This window comes from Macaca nemestrina (assembly GCF_043159975.1).
Source record: "Macaca nemestrina isolate mMacNem1 chromosome 15 unlocalized genomic scaffold, mMacNem.hap1 SUPER_15_unloc_1, whole genome shotgun sequence".
Taxonomy (NCBI): domain Eukaryota; kingdom Metazoa; phylum Chordata; class Mammalia; order Primates; family Cercopithecidae; genus Macaca; species Macaca nemestrina.
Window position 1 is genome coordinate 89,331 of NW_027257580.1, and position 21,125 is coordinate 110,455.

Consider the following 21,125-nt stretch of genomic DNA (forward strand, 5'->3'; position numbering starts at 1 on the left):
GCTTCCCCTCAGTACTGTGGTGTGCTGTGTTTGTGATCGTGCAGATGTAAAAGGGTGAGGGAGATGTCTAAAAACCAGGCTCCCAAAGACAGCCCTTCATGTCTGGTGCTTTCATGTGTATATGCACACGTGTTTGACGCGTGTGCACCTTCACACGTTCACCTCTTTCATGCATGTACACCTGTTCCTGTGTTCATACACCTGTTTCGCGCATGCACCTGTTTCGCCTGTGTATGTGCCTGCGCGTTCACCCTGTATTGCGTCATACGTTGTATTTTACATATTGGGTATTTTCAGTTTGTATCGTGAGCTTGTAACGACGTCGTGAAGAAAAGAGGGGGCCCTGGCAGCCTTTGGCTCTGAGAAACGTGATGTCACGGGAACAGATGAGACAGCCCGGGTGAGGCCGGCAGAGGCCATCGTGGCCTTGGGAGTCCGTGCACATCCACTGTCTGTCGCTGTGTGACAAGTGACCCCAAAACCTAGGGGCTTAAGGCAACATACACGTACGACTGTACAGCTTTTTCAGGTTGGAAATTCAGGGCAGCCCTGCTGAGCGGCTCTGGCCCAGTCCCCCGGGTCACTGTGAAGATGCTGTCCAGGGCTGCAGCCATCTGTAGGCTCAGCTGGGCTGGAAGTTCTGCTCCAGGATGCCGTGCTGACGTGTCTGCGGGCAGAGGCCTGGTCGTCCACACCTGGCCACTCCCCGGGGCTGCCAAGTGCATTCCTGCCCAGGGCCGCTCCTTTCCCCAGAGACGTAGCAGTGCTGGTCTTATGCCCAGCGTCAAGGTGGCCGGGTCAGGAGCAAAGACTTGTTTCCCCTACTCGGCGGCTACTCCTGCAGGGCTGGGAGACAGTGGAGGTCGCGCAGGAAGGTGTTCGCTGAAGACCGTGCTCTGTGACTTGACGGGTGTTCCTCCCAGGAGAGTGAAATGGAGACTGGACGCCGGAAGCAGCATCCTGCGTGACCCCATGTGTAGTGGGGTCACAGCAGAGCTAAGTCCTTCCTTTACAGATACTTTTCAGAGTCTACCCGCCTTTAGATTCTCTGATTAACGTGTCTGAGGAGGGTCCCAGGAGTCTGCCACCTGCCAGGCCAAGGAGGTTCCCTGCATGTGGCTCTCCCCTGACACCTTGAGAAACGTGACTCGAGAGAATCACCGAAGTTTCCTAAATGAGTCACCTGCTTTCTCTTCTCTTTGCTTTCATGCCTCCCCAGGGTAGGTCAGTCCTGTCCGCCACAGCGATACCTGCATGCTGGAGTTCCAAGGAGTTTGGGGGTATGTCGGGTCCCCCAGGGAGATTCGGTGACTGAGGATGCTGTCATAGCAGCCAACATGTCCTTATTGTTTTCACTTTTAATGAAGTTCAGTTACTAGGTTTTCTGAGGCACAATGATGTCCTTGTGAAAAATTGGTGATCAGGGAAGCAAGCAAGTGTGGGAAAATGATCCTGCCCTTAAATCTAAAAAACGATGAAACAGCAAACAGCCCTGAAGAGCCCATGAACCTCCTCATGGGGCGGTGAGGAGACACCTCAGTAATGGCTTAAAAAAAAAAGTGATAATACTGAAGAAAAGGTAAACTAAATTTTGGGTCTCCTATGGGTAAAGAGATTGTGGCTTACATTTTGGATGTATGCGTTTATATACTTATTTATTTTTCTTTGTTGGATTTAGAATTAGTTGAAATAATTGTGTTTTTTAAATTTAAAAATTATGGGGTATACGAAGTCTAATCTCTGTGTGACATTTCTGTACTGTGAGACTCCACATACAAAAGTGAAGCCCAGACTGTCTGTCTCTAATGAGCCAGAGAGAGGTGGTCATCTCCTGCAGGCCGGTCTGGTCTCCAGGCATCTGGCCATCCTCCCAGTCTTGGGCACACCTGCATCACTGGTGCTTTCTGCCAGACTGTGACTCTGCCCAGGTTTCAGGAGCACCCGGAACTGTTTTCCTAGGGGCTCCTGCTTTGTCCTGGCTCCTGGAAGCACAGGCTTTTGACGAAGGACTCTCCCCACTGCCAGGTAAATTGGTGATTGCCCCACAGTCTGTATTTGTCACATGGGGCACAGAGAGTCTGGGCGTGCTGTCCTGGCCCTGGAGCCAGCTCTAGGACTGCCCGGCGGCATTGCCTCCACCCCTCATCTGGGAACAGGGCGGTGGGGAGGAGAAGGGAAGCAGGGTCTTGACCCTTCTGCGTCTCGAGAACACGGGAACACATCGTCCCATTGCCTCACACCATTCACAGCCCAAGCTTGTGTGAAGTATTATTTTATAACCTCCCCTGACAATGATGTATTTTATATAAGCAGCACATAAAGTGGTAATTTAATACCCTATCGAGCAGGATTAAACAATAAGGAGCAGATATCACTGTAGAAAAGTTACTTTATCCGGGAAACATTTATCTACTGCAGGTGGATGTGAATCATGGCTTCCTCCTCGGTGGCTCCTGATGAGCCTGTGAAATTCTGTCCTGTTCACCACTGTTAGTTATAAGCTACACCTTTCCTTCTATGACGCGTTAGTTACAAGCTCTACCTTTCCTTCTATGATGTTTATTTCTTGCCTGTTCAGCACTGTTAGTTACAAGCTATACCTTTTCTTCTGTGATGTATATTTCTTGAAGGCATGGACTAAATCCTAATTCCACAGTATTCGATGCACATACTCAAGAGATACTTGTTTGAATGAATGGATTAATAGAAAATAGAAGTGGTGACTTCACTTTATTTCATTATGTCAAACTTTGTCTACACGGAAAATTTTATGGTCCTTTGGAAAAACAGGGCCTCTGTGCAGGGTTGTTAGAGATTGTGAGAATGCCGCAAATGGCTCTGTGGCTCTAGGCTCACAAAGGGCTTGAGGGACTTGGTGGCGCACCTGTGTTGAAAACTGAGTTCTGCAAATCCATTGGAGTGACCTGCCAGCACCAGCACACACAGCCCTCCTTCCCAGTTGATTTCTGCACAGAGGCTTCTTCTGAATGCCCCAGGTGAACGTGGGTTCAGCCATCACTGCTGGGCTTCCACAGCAAGCCAGGGTGCTGCAGGGACGAGAGAGAAGAGGGGCAGGACCAGGATCTTCCTGGGCCCCAGTGCCCGTGTGGGGACGCTGCCTGGCCTGGCTTTTCTGGGGGAGGTCAGGGAAATGATGGCATGGAGGGACTGTTGGTATGAGTCGCTTGCTCAAACATAGATCCCAGGTCTGTGTGGGAGGCAAATAGAAATTTATGTGGGTATCATCAGTAACATAGCAAACATGGGCTTCTTCACTAGGGTGGCTGACCCTCTTGCTCATCTGCTGAGCAAAGGCCCGGCCCGGCCAGGCCCGGCCTGGCCTTCTACGCCTCCACAGTGAGCTTTTCTCAAGCTCTGTCCACTCCATGGAGATGGCCGGAGCCAGGGCAGATATGGGGTGTTTTCCACTTTTTATTTATTTTTTCTTTTTTGAGATGGAGTCTTGCTCTGTCGCCCAGGCTGGAGTGCAGTGGTGTGATCTCGGCTCAGTGCAAGCTCCACCTCCCAGGTTCACGCCATTCTCCTGCCTCAGTCTCTCGAGTAGCTGGGGCCACAGGTGTCCGCCAACACACCAGGCTAATTTTTTTGCGTTTTTAGTAGAGTCAGGGCTTCACCGTGTTAGCCAGGATGGTCTCAATCTCCTGACCTCGTGATCCACCAGCCTCGGCCTCCCAAAGTGCTGGGATTACAGGCGTGAGCCACTGCACCCGGCCAGGTATTTGTCAGTTTTTGAAAGCTACATTTAAAGAATGAAATAGACCGAACAGAATTACTTCCTTTTGAATATTTAATACTCAGTCTACCAGAACACTTAAATATAGTTAATGTATTCAAATAATAAGAAAGAACTTTCCCTCTGTTCCAAAGAAAAAGTATAAACAACCTTTTACTTGTCAGGGATTTCACTATGTTTCTAAAAAGCCAGCAAGCACTTTTCCTGAAATAGACCCATCTCTTCCTCTGCATAGACCCTATGAACATTTTAGCTACATTTCTGCTGTATCTTAATGTGATAGATTGTAGAAAATTCCTTGCTACTGGAACTTCACGATGCTTTCCTTTGAAACATCAAATAGAAAGTATGGATAGTAAATCTCAGACTAGTTGCAACTATCAGTCTTGGTAGAGCTGCCACCCACAGCCTCTGTCAATTACAACAGAGTGTGTCTCCCCAGCAACCCGGATTAGATTGCGGACCAAGCCAGGCTCACCCAGGATTCAGTGCAACGTCTTTCAAAGCTGTAGTCACTGCCCCTGGAGGAGACTTGAGAAGTCCTCCCTTTGATGCCTGTGCATGGCTGTTCTCAGATCACAGCAGCTGCAGCAGCATCTCAGAGGATGCCAGCAGGGGTGTCCTGGGTATTGACACCACGGTAGGGGCCTGCAGTGTCTGAATGAAATGGGCCGTGAAAGTGAGCACCCTAGAGGAGTCCACAGCCACGTTTCAAAGGTGCAGTGGCCCGAGGTGAACCCCAGAGCACTGAGGAGCCTGGAGTTGACCTGTCACGACTTCATTGAGAGAGCTGACTGAATTCCGTACCTGTGCGGGCAAAATATGGCTGTTTGCGCTTGGCCCCTTCTCAGTCCAGGGCTAGGGAGGTTGTCTGCACAGCTAGTGGGAGCTTAACTTTGTGCACACTCGGGGTTGGGTCCCACTCCTTTCTGTGAGCCCAGGGAAGATAGACATGCCGAGCTCTCCTGGAAGGAGGGCCCTGACGAGTGGAAGCTGAGCTTCAAGATGGTCGGCCTTGTGGTGTGCGTGGCGGGTTCGGAGTCTGTGTGTGCTGAGTGGGGGCCCGGCTGCTGCTGTCGCTATTGGGCTCAGCAGACGCTGCGGGGGACGTGGCTCCTGTTGTACTTGGTGGTTTTCTCCTCACAGGAGTGGGTTTCCCTGCTGTGAAGGTGTCGGGGCTGTGACAGGCAGCCTGGCAGGAGGAAGACGCTCGTGGGGTTGTGCCCTGAAGCCCCCTTCCTCTTGAGGAGCATGAAGGGGGTTTGGGACCCTGCTTCCGGCTGCGCTCCCTTGCTAGGTTCTTGGCCTCGGGGGCCAGGAGAAGCTGAGTACAGGCCTGAAACCTGGACCCCTTCCACAGCCTCCGTGGCGTTTGTGGTGTGATGCGGGACGAGGCCCTTGGAACTCCAAGCCCTACCCTGGCATGCCCGCCCACTGGGGCGTCTTGGGCACCTGCTGTGTGCTAGGCTCCGTGGTGGGGTGGGCGGTAGCAAGGGCTGTGGGGTAGAGTGGACACGGTACGCGGATGATGAGAAGCCTCAGGGAGGCAGTGGGAGCACAGCTGAGACCTGCAAGGAGGGGACTGGCTGTGGGTGTTGGGGCTCAGGGAGCTGCCTCTACCCAGAGCCACAGTGGCCAGTGAGGGCAGAGCAGGGGACCGAGGCCCAGGGAAGCCGTGTGTATGGTTCGCATCAGGTGTGCGGGTCTGCCGGGCTGTGCGGCCCTTCTCAGTCCTGGCTGGGCCTGGGGTCCCAGAGGGAACGGAGGGTCTTTGCATCTCCCTCCTCTTGCTTCCCTGCTGCTTCCTGGTCAAGGGATGCTTCTTTATTGCAACTCTGGCAGTTATTGTGCATATTAAGAGGAGTTTCACAAAATCGTAGGGGGGAAGGCGGACTAGGGATTCATTTTTTTTTCTCCCCCTGATTTTACACGGAGCCTTCTACTATCCCTTAGTGTGGAGGCAGAGTGCAGATGCTCTACAGTTATCTATCCAGGAAGAGAAGAGCTGATGGGAAGTCACAGATCTGATCATTGCAATAGCACTGACATTTTTAAGTGGGAGAATGCTGATGTCTATAATAATCAGAGTAAAACTTCAGTAGCTTCAACATAAAGATTCTGAGATGATCTTAGAGCCATTTCGTCCCTAGATCCTTCTGCAGTGTGGAGTGTGACATCTCTACCAGCCTCTGGTCAGTGGCCACCTGTGGGTAACTGAATGCTTGAAGTGTAAATGAGAACTTCTAATTTTATTTAATTTTAGTCAAATTTAAATAGCTATATGGGCCGGGCACCGTGGCTCATGCGTGTATTCCCAGCAGTTTGGGAGGTCGAGGCGGGTGGATCATGTGAGGTCAGGTGTTCAAGACCAGCCTGGCCAACAAGGTGAAATCCCATCTGTACTTAAAAATATAAATAAAATAGTCAGGCGCGGTGACAGGCGCCTGTAATCCCAGCTACTCGGGAGGCCGAGGCAGAAGAATCACTTGAACTCGAGAGGCAGAGGTTGCAGCAAGCCGAGATCGAGCCACTGCACTCCAGCCTGGGTGACAGAGGGAGACTCTGTCTCAAGAAAAAAAAAAGATTTTAAAAAACCCTACATGCCCCTAGTTGCCTCTGTAGGAGACGGCATGGTTCCAGAAGGTAGACTTTGTGTTGAGGACTCTGCAGCGTCAGGCTGGAGACAGTCTCCCTTCCTAGCAGCGTGGGCCCCTGGGCTGTTCTTCTACCAGAAGGGATGGTGGCGTCTCTGGGAGGTATCTGTAGACTCAGATCTGTGTGGATTAGTGCCTTGTGTTACTCACAGATACTTAATTTTATGGGTAAATGAATACCTGGACTGGCTGCAACTTCAGGGCGAGATTCGGGAGTAGGGAGTGAAAAGTGACGACGGAACCCTGGGCTTGTCCTGCTGCCCCCAGGACCCGGTCGGGGTGCCTTCTCGTCTGAAGTCCCAGCACGTGGTCAGGGTACCCCTTGCCTCTGAAGCCCCCAGGAAGTGATCGGGGCACCAATCCCCTCTGAAGCCCCAGCACCTGGTCGGGGCACCCCTCCCTTCTGAATCCCCCAGCCACCTGGTCGGGGAGCCCCTCCCTTCTGAATCCCCCAGTACCTGGTCGGGGCGCCCCTCCCTTCTTAAGCCCCCAGACCCTCCTGGCCTGCGGTGCTGCTTCTCCAAATGCTGTCCTTGGCTGTTTTCCAGGAGTCACCTGCACCAGAGCAGGCTGCGTGTGTCATTTCTTGTCGGATCTGGGGTGTCAGTGAAGCTCATTTATCTTGTCTTCCTCCTCATGTGCCGTATCTCACCTGTTGACTGTCTGAGTTTGTGTGAGTGCGTGTTGTGCGTTCTCAGGCTGTACTCGGTGCTTAGGTGACAAGAACGTCTTAGAGCAACGGACTGTCTGCTCCAAAGGACGCTGGGCATGAATCGAGACACAGTTTACTTGTGGGGTTTAAATTTCCTGGGTGTTGGAGGCAATTAAGGGGAAGCAAGGTCTAAAAAACCCCTGCAGATGAGGAAGGCAATAATGAAAAAAATTACTCTATACACACTTAGCAGATGATTTACTTTGTAGGTGAATTTTGCATTTCGGGAACTACTAAAGCTACTGTTTGTAGGGATTCCTTGATGAGCTTCTTGTTTTCTGTCTAGAAAGTAAAGTGGATCGGTTTTGCCTTTAATGCTGACTGACTAGAATCTACTTCCTTTTCCCCCCATTCACGTTAGGGTGGGGATTGGACTGGAAGAGCTGTAGGATCTCTTTATTTCTGATCTTAAATGAATTTTTTCTTCAATGCCCGGTTCTTTGGTTTGGGAAATGTGCTCAATTTGTACCGTGCTTTAAATGTACACAATGGTCGAAATTGCTACTTTTCTTTAAAGTTAGATATAACATCTTAAGTAAAATGTCATCTATAAATCAGGCACAGTCTGGGGCCTGGAGACCCCTCTTGTCACTTCCTTCCAGCTGTGTCTTCTTCCCTGGCCACATTGCCCCTGGCCACATCTCCTCCCCAAACCACGCCGTGTCATCCGCCCACCACCTCACCTCTGGTCACAACACCTCCCTCCCGGCCACATCACCTGTGGCCTCACTGCCTGCCTCCCTCCTTCCTGGTGGCCTCCGTGGCTCCCACTGTCTGCCCTCCCGAGGGTCTGTTCAAGGCTCCTTCCCCGTTTTCCACTCCTGAGTGTGGGTCTCGGGGCCTAGATGTTTCACAGGATGCAAGTTTCTTCCCTTCCAGCCGTGGGTCTCTGAGCGACAACTCCAGAGAGGGCACTAAGCTCTCCTTACCTACCTGGGGGGCCCTGAGCCCTGACCACCGACCACCAGGGCTTTTCTGCAGTGTGTGGGGCAGACTCATGCATGAATTGGACTAAAAAGATGCTTCCAGGAATCCTTGTTTTAAGTGCACTGGAGCAGAGATGGGGAGAGGGGACCACCTGGTTTGCTCAGAATTTGGTCCTGATCACAGCCAATGAGGCAACATAAGCACCTCCTAAATGAAGCATTCCACAGACTGATTTTACACATGACAGAAAGGCTTCACACAATGAGTGAGTTTGAGCTGCATTTGAAGGAAGAACAGGTCCCTGTAGGTGGAAATGAAAGGTAAGCGTGACCCAAGCCATCAGCAGCAGCGGGGGTGGGGTGGTGCAGACTCCCCATGGATGGTGGGCATGGCTGAAATGCAGGAGAGGGCAGGGGTGCGAAGGAACAGCAGGGCGGCAGTAAAATTCCCCTGCAGAGAGGGGACGTGACTGAGATATTATCACATGTATACAACTGAGAGATGATTTGAGGAGGATTTCTGGGAGCCTGTGGGAAGAGCACGTGGTCATCATCAGTTCTCGGGATCTCTTTTTATGAAGTGAAAATAGTCTTGCCTCTGCCTATCTTGTGAGCTGTTGTGACGATCAAATCAGATAATCTTCAGCGAGCCTTGTAAATGCTAAAGCTTATGACAGACTGTTCCAGCCCCCTTGTCTCTACCCTCCTTTCCTCCTGAGTAACGTGAACCCTGCTGGGTACCTCACTATCTGCCTGGTTTCCTCCTCCATAACGTGAGCCTTGAGTACTTGCTGGGTACCTCGCTGTGCACCTTCCTTAGTAACGTGAGCCCTGAGTATTTGCTGGGTACCTCGCTACCTGCCGTACAGCTGGCTGTAGAATTGTCAAACGCACTTGGCTGGCACATAAGCAGAAGTGCTCGCTGGGCCTTGGGAGGGCTTTGTGACATGTGGGTGCCTTCTGTTCCCTGTTAGGCTGGAGCTGCAGGAGCCCCCCTAGACCAGATAGAGGACCAAGGCTGTGGCCTCGGGGTGGGGGCTGGGGGAGCTCCCTGGGTTTATTGTGTGGGTGAGAGCAAACTTCAGTCCCGCTGTGGCATTGGGATTCAGGGTTCCTTCTGGAATGTTCTGAGTGAGAAACAGGAAGTGTGCACAGGTGCGTCTTCTGTGGATTTTATGGTTATCTCTTGGGAGAGCACTGGTGCCTCTGAACTATGAACCTGCAGAACCACTTCTTCCACTAACGGCCGCCTTTATATAAAGAATGACTTACAAAAGATGCCACTTCAGATGGAGGTATTTGCAGGTGTGGCCTGAAAAATGAACAAAATGACTTTCATCTCAAGGAAAGTACCTTACATTTTTCCCAATGATAGACATTTGAGCTTTCCAGTGAATATTAAAACATAAAAATCTTGTGTCCACCACTTTCTCATGTGACCAATGGTGATACTGACGTGGGGTTTTTTTTTTTTGTTTTGTTTGTTTTGTTTTGTTTTTTTTTTGGGGGGACATATAATGTGGAAGCCGCTCATAACTCTGAACCAGTATTTTCTAACCAATGTGTGATTACAAAATCGTGTGCTGGTAAAAGCCATTCAAGTGCAAGACCGACCAGTCGACTTAGAAGGAATTGGGGCAGAAAGGCCCGTCGACCAGAGCACAGACTCTGTGTTGCAGACAGCCTGTACGGAAGTGCCACTTGTTACATTTGGCAGCAGAGAATACCTAAAATGATCTGAAAACACAATGAAAATACTGCTTCCTAATTGTATATCAGTAGGGGGTCGGACTTTCTTCATAAACTTCAGCCATGGCTCTGCAGCCCACTGAACGCAGATGCAGGCATGAGAATCCTGCTGTCTGAGGTGCAGAGATGTTAGGTGTTTTCACAGTAGCACAAACTGTTGCCACGCTGCTGCTTATTTTGGAAAATGGTTTCTTCTTTAAGACTGTGTTAAGATGTAATGACTTTATCCTTGTAAAAGAAACTAAATTATGTTCTTTTTTTTTTTTTTTTTTTTTTTTTTTTTTTTTTGAGACGGAGTCTTCCTCTGCCACGCAGGCCGGAGTGCGGTGGTGTGACCTCAGCTCACTTCAACCTCTGCCTCCTGAGTTCAAGCGATTCTCCTGCCTCAGCCTCCCTAGTAGCTGGTACTACAGGTGTTCAGCACCATGCCAGGCTAATTTTTGTATTTTAGTAGAGACGGTGTTTCACCATGTTGGCCAGGCCGGTCTCGAACTCCTGACCTCAAGTGATCCACCTGTCTCTGCCTCCCAAAGTGCTGGGATTACAGGCATGAGCAGCCACCACTCCCGGCCTGATGAGAAAGCTTTTTTGTGCTCTTTAATAAAGTGCAAAGGGTTCCTGAGACCCAAAAGTTTGAAAACCACTGGCTTAAACCGACAAAATTGTCCATGATTCTTCAGTGTATCTTCTAATCTGTTGATGGAGAGAGGACAGCAAGGGTTGCTTTACTTTTTTCCTTTCACAACTCAATGGTGCTGGGACAACTGGGGTATCCACATAGAAAAGGATGGACTGGACCCTTCCTCACCCTACACGCAAAGCTCAACATGGTTCCAATGTAAGGAGCTGACTGAGACCCATTCTGTCAGTCTGCTGGGTACCATAACGGACACCACAGACCGTGCGACTTAGACAATAGCATCTTATTTCCTTTTTTCTGGAGACTGGAAGCCTGGGATCAAGGTGCGGGCAGGGTTGGATTCTCTGGGGCCTCACCCCATGCTGTGTAGACAGCTTCTTCTCTGTGTCCTCACAGGTTTCTCTTACGTGTATGCAGCACTGAGGACTGTGTCTAAATTCTCTTAAAAGAACACCAGTCATACTGGATCAGGCCCTACTTTTAAGATCTTATGGGACCTAAATTGCCAAGTTAAAGGCCCTGTATGTAAATACAGTGACATTTTGGGTTTCCGGGGTTGTGACTTTAACATGGAATCTTGGGGGAGGGGGACAGTTCAGCTCATAACACCTTTAGGGGAGAATCCTGGAGAAACTGTTAGGTTGGATTAGGCAATGTTTCCTTGGCTGAGACGTCTAAAGCTATAACAAGCAACTGAAGGGAAAAAGACGGTATCAAAATTAAAAATGTTCAATTCAGAGGATACTATTAAAGTAAAATGACAACCCACAGAACAGGATACATTATCACGATAAGGACCTGATATCAAGAATATATTCAAAAACTCTTAATAAAAATCCAATTTAAAAATGGACAAAGGATTTGAATAGACACTCTCCAAAGAAAGACATATAAATGCCTTAAAAAGCACATGAGATGTTTAGCAGAATTCGTCATCTTAGAAATGGAAATCAAAACCACCGTGAAATAACACTTCACAACCACCGTGATGGGTGGGTAAAACCCCAGTATTGGACAGTGACATGTTGGTGAATTGGGGAAAACTGAAATCTTGATATATTGCTAGTGGGAGGGGAAGTAAAATGGTGCAGTTGATTTGGAAAAGTCCGACAGTTCCTCAGAAAAGCATGAAATCACCGTACGACCCAGCAATTTCACTCCTAGCCATATGCTCAAGAAAACTGAAAACATTTTTCCAAAAAGTATGTCATGCCTGAATCTTCACAGCAGCATTATTCATAGTAGTAGAAACAGTCCAGGTGTCTGTCAACCGGTCACTCACTGAGATTCCACTCACCTTAGACGTGAAAGATGTCAGCACCGAAGGTCACACCAAAGGTCATGCACTGTACGATTCTCCTCACAACAGGTGTCCAGAATGTGCAAATCCAGAGAAAAGGAAGTTGGCTGGTGATTGCCAGGGGCTGGTAGAAGGAAGGAGCCAGGTGCTGACTCTTAATGGGTTCAAGGTTTCTTTGGCCTGTGGTGAAAAAGTCCCGGAATTACATACTAGTGGTTGATGTGCAGCTTTTAGAATATGCTAAAAAGACTGAATTGTATTCTTTAATATTGGGGCTTTTGTGCTTTGTAAATTGCTTTTCAATTTAAAAAGGAATTCAAGAAGTTATTTGGTGTTGATATGATAGTATCCAAAACAAGTTACTATGTAACTCACGTCCCCAGCGTTAAACTTCATTTTCTGAGGATCTTGAAGTGTTTGAGGCTAGGAGACACAACGATCCTATACTGTATGTTACACCCCATCTTACTGATTTCTATCTCACATAACCATATTCAGGAAAAACCGACATGTAAATGTGAGCTGAATGCTATGCAGAGGCACATTCCTCTTACCCGGATGATCTTTAGTGGTACAGTAAGAGATGAGATCATAGCAACGTTAGTTTAGTTAGTTTAATTTCCATGGCAACAGGAATTTGGCACATGGGATGAGTTAGATCTCCCTGCACAGCTCCTAACGGGGTTGCCCATTTCTGTGTGGTGTCTGTGTATATTCTCGCTGTGGAAATAAGTGATAGCGCCTGCACAAACACTTGTCCAGAAGCGCACACGAAGCTGGTGAAGGCAGAGGACAGGCGAGAGGGAAGCATGGCTCAGCCCTGGCAAAGAAGACCGTTATTCCAAACGCAAAATATTCAGGAACACAATCCTTGGGAAGACTGGTGATGTCTTTAGACCTCACCACTATCGGGTTGTATCTGTGCAGCCAGTTACCAGAGCCGCAGAACGGCGTGTGTTGGTATTGGTGTCATCACTCAACGATTCTGACTTTTCCTGGTGCTGAGGATGACTGCATATGGCAGAAGCAAAGTGCTAATCTAGCACAGGTCATCATATCCAAGTTCTTTTCTATGAAGGCGGGCAGGGTTAGGAACCACCCCACCCCACCCCACTCCCCAATCCTATAAGAACTGGGATCTGATGATCTGTGCTGTCGAGAGAGGCAGGGTTAGAACACCTCATTCCTCAATCCCATTGTTGAAAATAATAGTTGGATTGGGAGGGTTTTTACTCCTAAGGTTGAAGCCGTGCATTTCTGGAGCCTGGGCTGTCAGTCATGGTGGCTGGGGAATGCTGGGGCTGCGGTTGTCTGGCTGCCGGTAGCCCTGCTGGTGGGTCCTCCCTCTTTGACACCGTTCATTTCTGAAGCTTGCTTTCCCCGGTGTTGGAAGTAGCAGCACTGGAAGAATGGCCGCCTTCCTACAGTGAAGCTCTGGCAGGAGAGGAGAAGATACGGAGCGTCTGTTCAAGGACGTGACGTTCTGGGCACCGCACCATGCGTTCTGCTTCTCAGCTGTGCCTCCTGGTTGATGTTACCATCACCTGGCATTTCCCAGGAGGTAACTCGCGAATGCCACACTGATGGAACAGTGCGGCTCGAGTCCAGGGCCGCTGGAGCACATCAGCAAGGTCAGGCTGGACGCATGTGCTTGCTGACAGGAAAATGACAGGAAATGTCATGTCAGTTCAGGAAAATGACAGGAAATGTCATGTCAGTTCAGGAAAATGACAGGAAATGTCATGTCAGTTCAGGAAAATGACAGGAAATGTGTTTGCTGACAGAAAAATGACAGGAAGACGACAGGAAAGAGGCCCATGAGGAGAGGAACCAGTAGATTCAAGGCAGTTAACCGAAGGAGCGAGCCATCACAGGCTGGGAGGACACCCCAGCCACAGTGGATGTCAGCGGTGGTGGCTGGACTCGGGGTCCGTGAATGTTGCATGATCGAACGTGTTTGGTACATTCTCAGCTCCTGCCCAGGTGCCTCCCAAGCATCGGGTGTTGTGGCTCCCCACACCCTTCCCATCTGTGTGTAGCATGACCACCACCTTCCTACCGTGTGTTTGTCCTATCACGGCTGCTGTGCCTAACGGACGCTTTGCTTTCCAGCTACTTTCCTATAACCAAAGCCCTTGAACGACTTTGCGTTTCAGAGACGACAGGGTATTAGTTTTTCATGATTGCTCTGAGGATTTCCGAAAGCAAATGTAACTTACAGGATGGAAGATATTGGAGACAGTAATTATAGATGACTTTTCTCAGTTTTTTGATTGTGGTAAAGTTACACAGCACTCTATTTTTAACTGTATGGTTTTGTGGCATTAAGTGTGTTCACACTGTCGTGCTGCGATCACCGCCATCCATCTCCAGAACTTTCTGGTCTCCCCACGCTTGAAACTCGGTCTACCAAACACTAGCTCTCCTCCCGCCCCAGCTCTGGTAAGCACTACAGGTTGCTTACAAAATAAGCTTTTTCAATAAGAGAAGGGGCAAGGAAAAGAGCTCTAAAGACTGTCTTGAGATTTGAGGAAGTGTTTTAGGTTTTGTTGTGTGGTTCCCGGTGTAAAGGAACTATTGAAGACGTGGGAAGGCGAAGGTCTGTGATCTCAGGAAGTGCTGGGCTGGGCAGCTTTCCCACTGTGACGGGGACACTTGCCCTCAAACCTGCCTGAGATAATCGCGTGAGGATGGTGCTGCATTGTGACAGCTCTGAACTTGGTCTCCTTGAACGTTGCCAGGTACATAAGCTTTGGCGGTTACCATCTAGTGTCTGTGGGAGACCTAGAATTTGAACATTGTTGACTTTAGGACACACTCATTTTATAACACTCTACCTGTTCTCATCAGTAGGAAATATGCTGTGTCCTTTTTTTTTTTTTTTTTTTTTGAGAGGGAGTCTCGCTCTGTCGCCCAGGCTGGGGTGCAGTGGCCGGATCTCAGCTCACTGCAAGCTCCGCCTCCTGGGTTTACGCCATTCTCCTGCCTCAGTCTCCCGAGTAGCTGGGACTACAGGCGCCCGCCACCTCGCCCGGTTAGGTTTTTTTTTTTTTTTTTTTAGTAGAGATGGGGTTTCACCGTGTTAGCCAGGATGGTCTCGATCTCCTGACCTCGTGATCCGCCCGTCTTGGCCCCCCAAAGTGCTGGGATTACAGGCTTGAGCCACCGCGCTCGGCCTTTTTTTTTTTTTTTTTTCCCTTAATATTCTGTGTTGCTGTAACAGTAGTTGCAGCGGACGCTACTTCTGGTTCATGGTCATCACCAAACACAAGCTTCAGGAAACCGTGTGAAAAATGAAGGGGAAAGTGCTTTTCTGCAAAGGGCTTTTTTGAACATCCTGTTTTTTTCTGGAATATCTGTTTTGGTGTAAAACGTTTTCATATTTAGGGGTTTGTAACGTGTTTTATACTGGTTAGCTTTGAAACCCCATGTTTTTGCATGCCATGGGGCTGCTTTATCCTGTTATTCTATGATATAGCAGGTTGGCAAAACTATTGGTTATTTCACTTTAAAAACCAAAGCAGCTTACAGATTGAGTGTGATTCTTGTAAGAATTTAATTGTAAAATTGATTTGTGTTCAACAAGCTTACTGGAATGGCTAGATCCGTGGACAAAAAGATAAGAACATGTCAAGTCTCTGGGCCAGGAAGGACTTCCAAATAATACAAGTGATACACATTAATTTCTTAACAAAAGATTAGATTTAGTACATAACTGTTTAAAACCTCCATATTTTCTATTATAGCCATTCCACAGTGCCCATGGGGGTGGGCTGCAGGACTGCCTATGGAATCCAAGGTCTTTGGGCGTTGAGGTCCCTGCAATAAAATGGCATCGTGTTTGCATATGACATATGCACATCCTCCTGCAGACAGTCATGTCAGGGTTGCTCGTAACAGCTATACCATGGACATACCATGCGAGTAGTTGTTTAATGAATAATAAAGTCTGAATGCTTAGTACAAACACATTAAAAAATATGTTGATCTATGGTTGGTTGAATCCACAGGCCTGGAACCCGGGGAGAGAATACAAACTCTAGAAGCAAAACGAACAAAGCACTTGAGGTCAGCAGTGACGGGTGTGGGATCACACTGAATCTCATGTGTTTTGCTGTCTGTGTCACTGTGTCCCGTGTAAACGGGAATCATTTGTAGCTTAAGGTAAAATAGGTAACAGGAAACACTACAGAGTGGGCACGAAGGCGCGCCCCTCATTACCCCGTGTTACAGCCAAGCGTCTGCCTCCTAGGGAAGGATTTGTTCTGTGGGGAGACTAGATGTTGATGATTTCCGCATGTGTGAAGGGAAACTCCCTCCGAGAAGCGTGGCTTTGGCCGGAGCACATCAGACGAGAGTTAGCGTGGCATGGAGTTTCCACAGTGGCCCTCAGGCCTGCTGCTTCTCTCCTCTCCCCACCCCTGGCCCTGACGCTTACCAAGGGAGGCAAGTTCAGCTCCAGCTGAGCCCCGCACAGGGCTGTGGGTCTCTAGGGCAGGTGCCCACCTTCGCCTGAACAGGCTGTGTCAGAGGAGGGTCTGGCTGTACTTGAGCTGTGAGAGATGCTCTGAGAGATCCAGCATCCTGAAAACCCAGGTGCTGAAGGTTCCTCCTCTTCCACCATCCTGCGGGGAAGGGGGTCTTATCCTGCTTCCCCTCAACCCGAGCTGACTTCTTGTCTGTTCTGTACACCTAGGTTTTCAGAAGAGTTTTGTTAATCATCTAGCAGACAAACAACCATAAGGTGACAGCCTGGGAGGGTAGACGGCGCTGGAAGGTAGTTTCCTGAATAACAGCGTTCAGTTTCCTGTTTTGCCATCATTTGACCCAAGGCCCCAAGATAATTGAAATATTGTCAGCCAAACACCGATTTTTTATCTGAGTTTTTTTTTTTTTCTTTTTAAGTTATGGGTGCAAACTTATAACCAGGGACCTGACAAAAGAGAAGGATTTATTTGCAAAGTGAATGTCGGGGATGGTTGGCATTTGCCAACTCTGACTAGCAGGGACCCAGGCTGCTTCCGTTCTGCCGCCCGACTCCTGACCCTCCAGCTCCTGCCCCTGTTCCCACCAGCAGGAAGAGGAGCGGGAAGGTGCCTTTTCCCCTTTAAGGGGGTGAGGTGAGAGTTGCACCTGCCACTTAGCTAGTCCCTGGGGTGATTCTCCAGCATGGGTGGGAGTTGGGTTTGGAGGCCTGAGCCCCGTGAAGCTGGGGTTGCTGTTCCCTGAGCAGCAGGAAACTGGACTCTGGGAAGTGGGGTCAGAGGGTAGCATCCTCAGGAGGGGCCTCTCGTCCCGTTTGACATCTTCACTGCAAAAGGGGGTGTGGGCTTCATGGTCCATTGACAAATAGAACGTTACTTTTTTTTTTTTTTTTTTTTGAAGCACATAGAACCCTAATTCCTTTGGCTTTTACTAAAGTGGCATTTTGTAATTCCACATGATTTCATTGATATACTCGCAGGAGAGAATGCTTCCTGTAAACCAGAAGGATCTCTGCGACAGTCCTCGATCCATAGAGAGTTCATTTTCCCAAGGTTATAGACACAGCCTTAGGGAGGGGTTGAGGACACACTGCGGCAGCCTCAGGAGGTCCTGGACATGTGTCCAAGGTGTTTGGGGCACAACTTGGTCTTACACATTTTAGGGAGACGTGAGGAATCAATACATGTGAGACGTACGTTGGTTCAGTCTAGGAAGGATGGATGGCTCGAAGCGGGGAGGGATTTCCAGGTCACAGGTAGATCAGACAAATGCATTTCTGGTGCATCTTTCCAGAGGAAGCAGTCAGATCCGCATTTATCTCCGTGTGCAGATGGTGACTTTGAGTTCTGTCCTCTGTCCATGAGGAATTTCCTTGTGGATCGGTTGTGAGGGAGGTACGTGGCTTTTCCCCCCACCCCCAGTAGCTGTCTCTGTTAGGAAGAGCATGGGAGGCAGGTTTGGTCTAAGCTCTTCCTCACCTTGACGTCCCTTTAGCGTAGTGATTTTGGGGTCCTGAGATGTAGTTTCAACTTCATGTTTCTGAATACACTGGCACTCTAAACAGTGTTGTAGGAGGCATCTAACTTACTTAGAAGAAGAAGAATATTTGGAAACACTTGAGCACCTTCGTCCTTGAGAGAACCAAGCCTTTGTTTAGTTTGCTTTGCCCTGAGGCTGTTACGCTGTCCCGGGCTGTGCGGCCTTAGAAAGCTGTGCCCCTGTGAGCTACTGCCTGTGGAATCTGGTGACTTTGAAGTTAATCCAGCAGCTACATATTTTGGAAAGCAGATTCCCTCTTAAAGTGTTGGTGATTATGATTCTAGCACTAGAATTTCAGTGTGTGTTTTCCACCCTTCTTACTTTGTCTCCTCATACACTGAGATGCTGCTGCATTTGCCCTTAGGCTTCACTGAGGGAGGGTCAGTTCTGACCCTTTCTTAGATATTGATCTTGAACGGACAGAATCGAGATTCAGGAAAACTCTCGAGCTGGGAGAGTGTGCTGATATCTATGTAAGTGGGGTTCATGTGTCAAACTCAGGTTTAAGAAAAACCAATTCTAGGCTGGGCATAGTGGCTCACACCTGTCATCCCAGCACCTTGGGAGGCTGAGTTGGGCAGTTCACTTTTGAGCCCAGGAATTCAAGACCAGCCTGGGCAACATAGCAAGACCCTGACTCTACAAAAAATTAAATAGGAGAGGTGATGTGCACCTGTGGTCCCAGCTACTCGGGAAGCTAAGGCTCCCCACACACAAAGTATCAATTCATGCAGTGGCCAGTTCTGCTGGGACCACCTGTTAAGACTACTCTGGGCCTCATGGTTTGAGAAGCGTCTGTCCAGGGTCGAGAGGGAGTAGCTTGAGGGCCTAGAAGCCAGTTCTTGTGGTTGAGCGTGATTGCGGGTGTGGAGTTGGGGGCAGGGCTCTCCACGGCATGAGTGGGTAAATGGATGGGCTTCCAGGACGAGCCCCTGTGACTTTGCCTGGTTTACATCCGTCCAATACAAATCCACAGGCTCTTACTCTAGAAGCTTCTGCTGGGGCTGATGGACTGGCCTGGGGACAGAGGGTGCCCTCAGAGCCTCATGGTGCCGTCTGGTTTAGGAAGAGCACTTAGTCACCTAGATCTAGGATTTATGGCACTACAGGGGACTCCTCACACTCAGAGCAACAGCCATCTGCATTCTAGACTTGGTTCTAGGCAAAGTATTTTGGAGCCTGTTGGTACCCTGTGTTCTGTTTATGTGTAAAACAAGTTAGAGTTATAACTAGTTAAAACCTATTTTTAAAATTTTGCCACAGAATATGGCAGTTGTGGTGGAGCCTGGCCAGAGACCCCCACACTGAGACGCTGTTGCTTGCTGGGGTTGCAGGCGTTGCCTGCATCGGCTGCCCCTCCCGGCGTGTCTGTGTTCTTGACACGGGCGCCCATCGAGGCTTGGCCTGTGGGAGTCGTGCAGCCATTTGTCTCCGTGTTCCTCTGAGGTTCCGCAGACTTCACGGTCCCGTGGCAGAGCATACGGTATCTGCTTGCATCCTGATTTCCCCAAACCCCAGGACAGACCAAGAGTTCCTTACACACAACTGCAGAGGGCCCCGTGGCGTGGATTTGCAGAGACACAGCCTTTCCCCAGCTTGGCCTTCGTCTCCAGAGTTGGCTTTAGGGTGATAGAAGCTTCCTTCAGACTGGGGGGCCTTGAAGCTTTGGTGCTAGGAATTCGGTGAGCAGCACGGATGATACCCCGTTTCTCTGCATTTGTAGCACTAGTTGTTAACACGACCACGAGATGTACAGAGGAAGGAAAAAGGAGGTTTTATTTTCAGAGTAACACTCTGTGCTTTGGGAAATGTGGTCTTGGGGGAGCTGTAAGCACATGCCCCCACAGGAGGAGAGGAGGCCGCGGCATTACACGTTCCGGGGTTTGTTGGCTGTGTGTGTTCATCGTGCTCAAGGAATGTCTGAACGTTTACAGGGAAAGTGGGGTTTGTTCATCCGGTTCGTGCAATGTCTGAACACTTACAGGGAAAGTCTAGCACACATGCAGTGAGTTAACCTGTAACATCCGTGTTCGCCTTGGGGCAAGTGTAACATTTGAAATGAGGTGGACTGGGCGTGTCATGTACAAAGGTGAGCTGTTGGGCGCAGACGTTTATGCGCAGCCTCAGTCACAGCCAGGACTGGCTCGGGGTCTGCAGCCTGTGGCGGGAAAGGACACTCATGAGGCCATTCTGTCCAGTCGGGGCTGCCGGCAGGGTCCCAGGGTGGGGCTGTCTGGTCGGCCGGCATCTGGAGTCCACCCAGGTCCAGTGGGCAGCGTTCCTCTAAACCAGGCTTCTGATTGTGGAGGAGACTTCATGCTGGTTAACACACTGTGCAGGAGTAATGTTGTGGGGCTTTGGGGTCCACCTTCCCTATGATGCCGGTTACATTTCTCTCCGGACCTCACAGCCACAGAGATTGCACCTCGTCTGGCAGCAGGGGGTGCCATGTTGACATAGTAATTTATTGTATTAACCTTTTTATTGCTATTTTAATAACCATTTTTTTTCTTTTTAAAGAGATAGGGTATTGCTGTGTTACTCAAGCCAGTCTTGAACTCCTGGCCTCAAGCAATCCTCCCACCTCGGCCTCCCAAAGTGCTGGGCTTATAGACGTGAGCCAGTGCGCCCAGCCTACAGCCACGTTTTTAAAACTCAGCAGTTTAAAAATCCTATTCCTTTTACCCCCTCAAGCAGGCTGGTTGGCCTTGTGCAAACTGGGGTGTCACGATCTTAGCCCCCCTTTTATTTTTACCTTTGGCCTCAAATTCTGATGAGAACAGCAGTTACAAAATGGGCTTTAGGTGATTCTTCCGTTACTAAAGCCAGAATTCTCACCAGGTAGAGATGTTTGTCCCCAGGATTCCAGAAAGCTGTTTTGAATCAAGCCCGTAGGAAATAAGTAAGGAACTAAACTCTTGGTCCTCTGCTTAGTACCAGGGGAATGGGTTAGTTGCTGATACCCTTTGATCTGTGCTCACGTGCTGCATCTCATCACGGGAAGCAGAGTCGCCCTGTGGAATAAAGCCCGGCTCAAGGTGGTGCGTCGAGACGCTTGGGGCTGTCAGTCCCTTATACAGCGGCAGACTTGGAGACTCAGTATCGCGTGCAGAGCCCAGGCAACCGGAGTGCATCCACTTTAGAGACCACATGGACGGTCGGCAAGGTGGATGTCCGGGCATATGGCCTTGACAGGCCCACTGCGAGGTGAATTAGGAATTCGTTAGCAAAGAAATCAAACTCGCCTTTGGGTCCCGACTACTTGGAAGGTTGAGGCGGGAGGATTGCTTGAGGCAGAAGGTCAAGGCCGCGATGAGCCATGATTGTAATACTGCACTCTGGACTGGGTGACACAGCGAGACTCCA

At 49.4% G+C, this 21,125-nt stretch overlaps 1 protein-coding gene across 4 annotated transcripts in view; it reads right to left on the bottom strand.

Annotated features, from left to right (window-relative positions):
* Nucleotides 1–1,311: 1,311 nt before the first annotated feature.
* LOC139361190 (disco-interacting protein 2 homolog C-like) overlaps nucleotides 1,312–21,125 on the bottom strand; it is a 193,857-nt gene continuing 174,043 nt past the window's right edge. Inside the window, exons 5-6 of one of the 4 annotated variants that reach the window (XM_071089694.1) lie at nucleotides 11,733–11,915; nucleotides 1,312–3,757 (exon numbers count right to left, since the gene is read on the bottom strand). In XM_071089694.1, the coding sequence (XP_070945795.1) occupies nucleotides 11,734–11,915 (182 nt within the window). In that variant the 3' untranslated portion in view covers nucleotides 1,312–3,757; nucleotide 11,733. Of the gene's footprint in view, nucleotides 3,758–6,548; nucleotides 9,359–11,732; nucleotides 11,916–13,231; nucleotides 13,390–14,897; nucleotides 21,121–21,125 lie in introns of those variants that run through there. The other 3 variants (XM_071089693.1, XM_071089696.1, XM_071089695.1) reach the window with 3 other exon arrangements.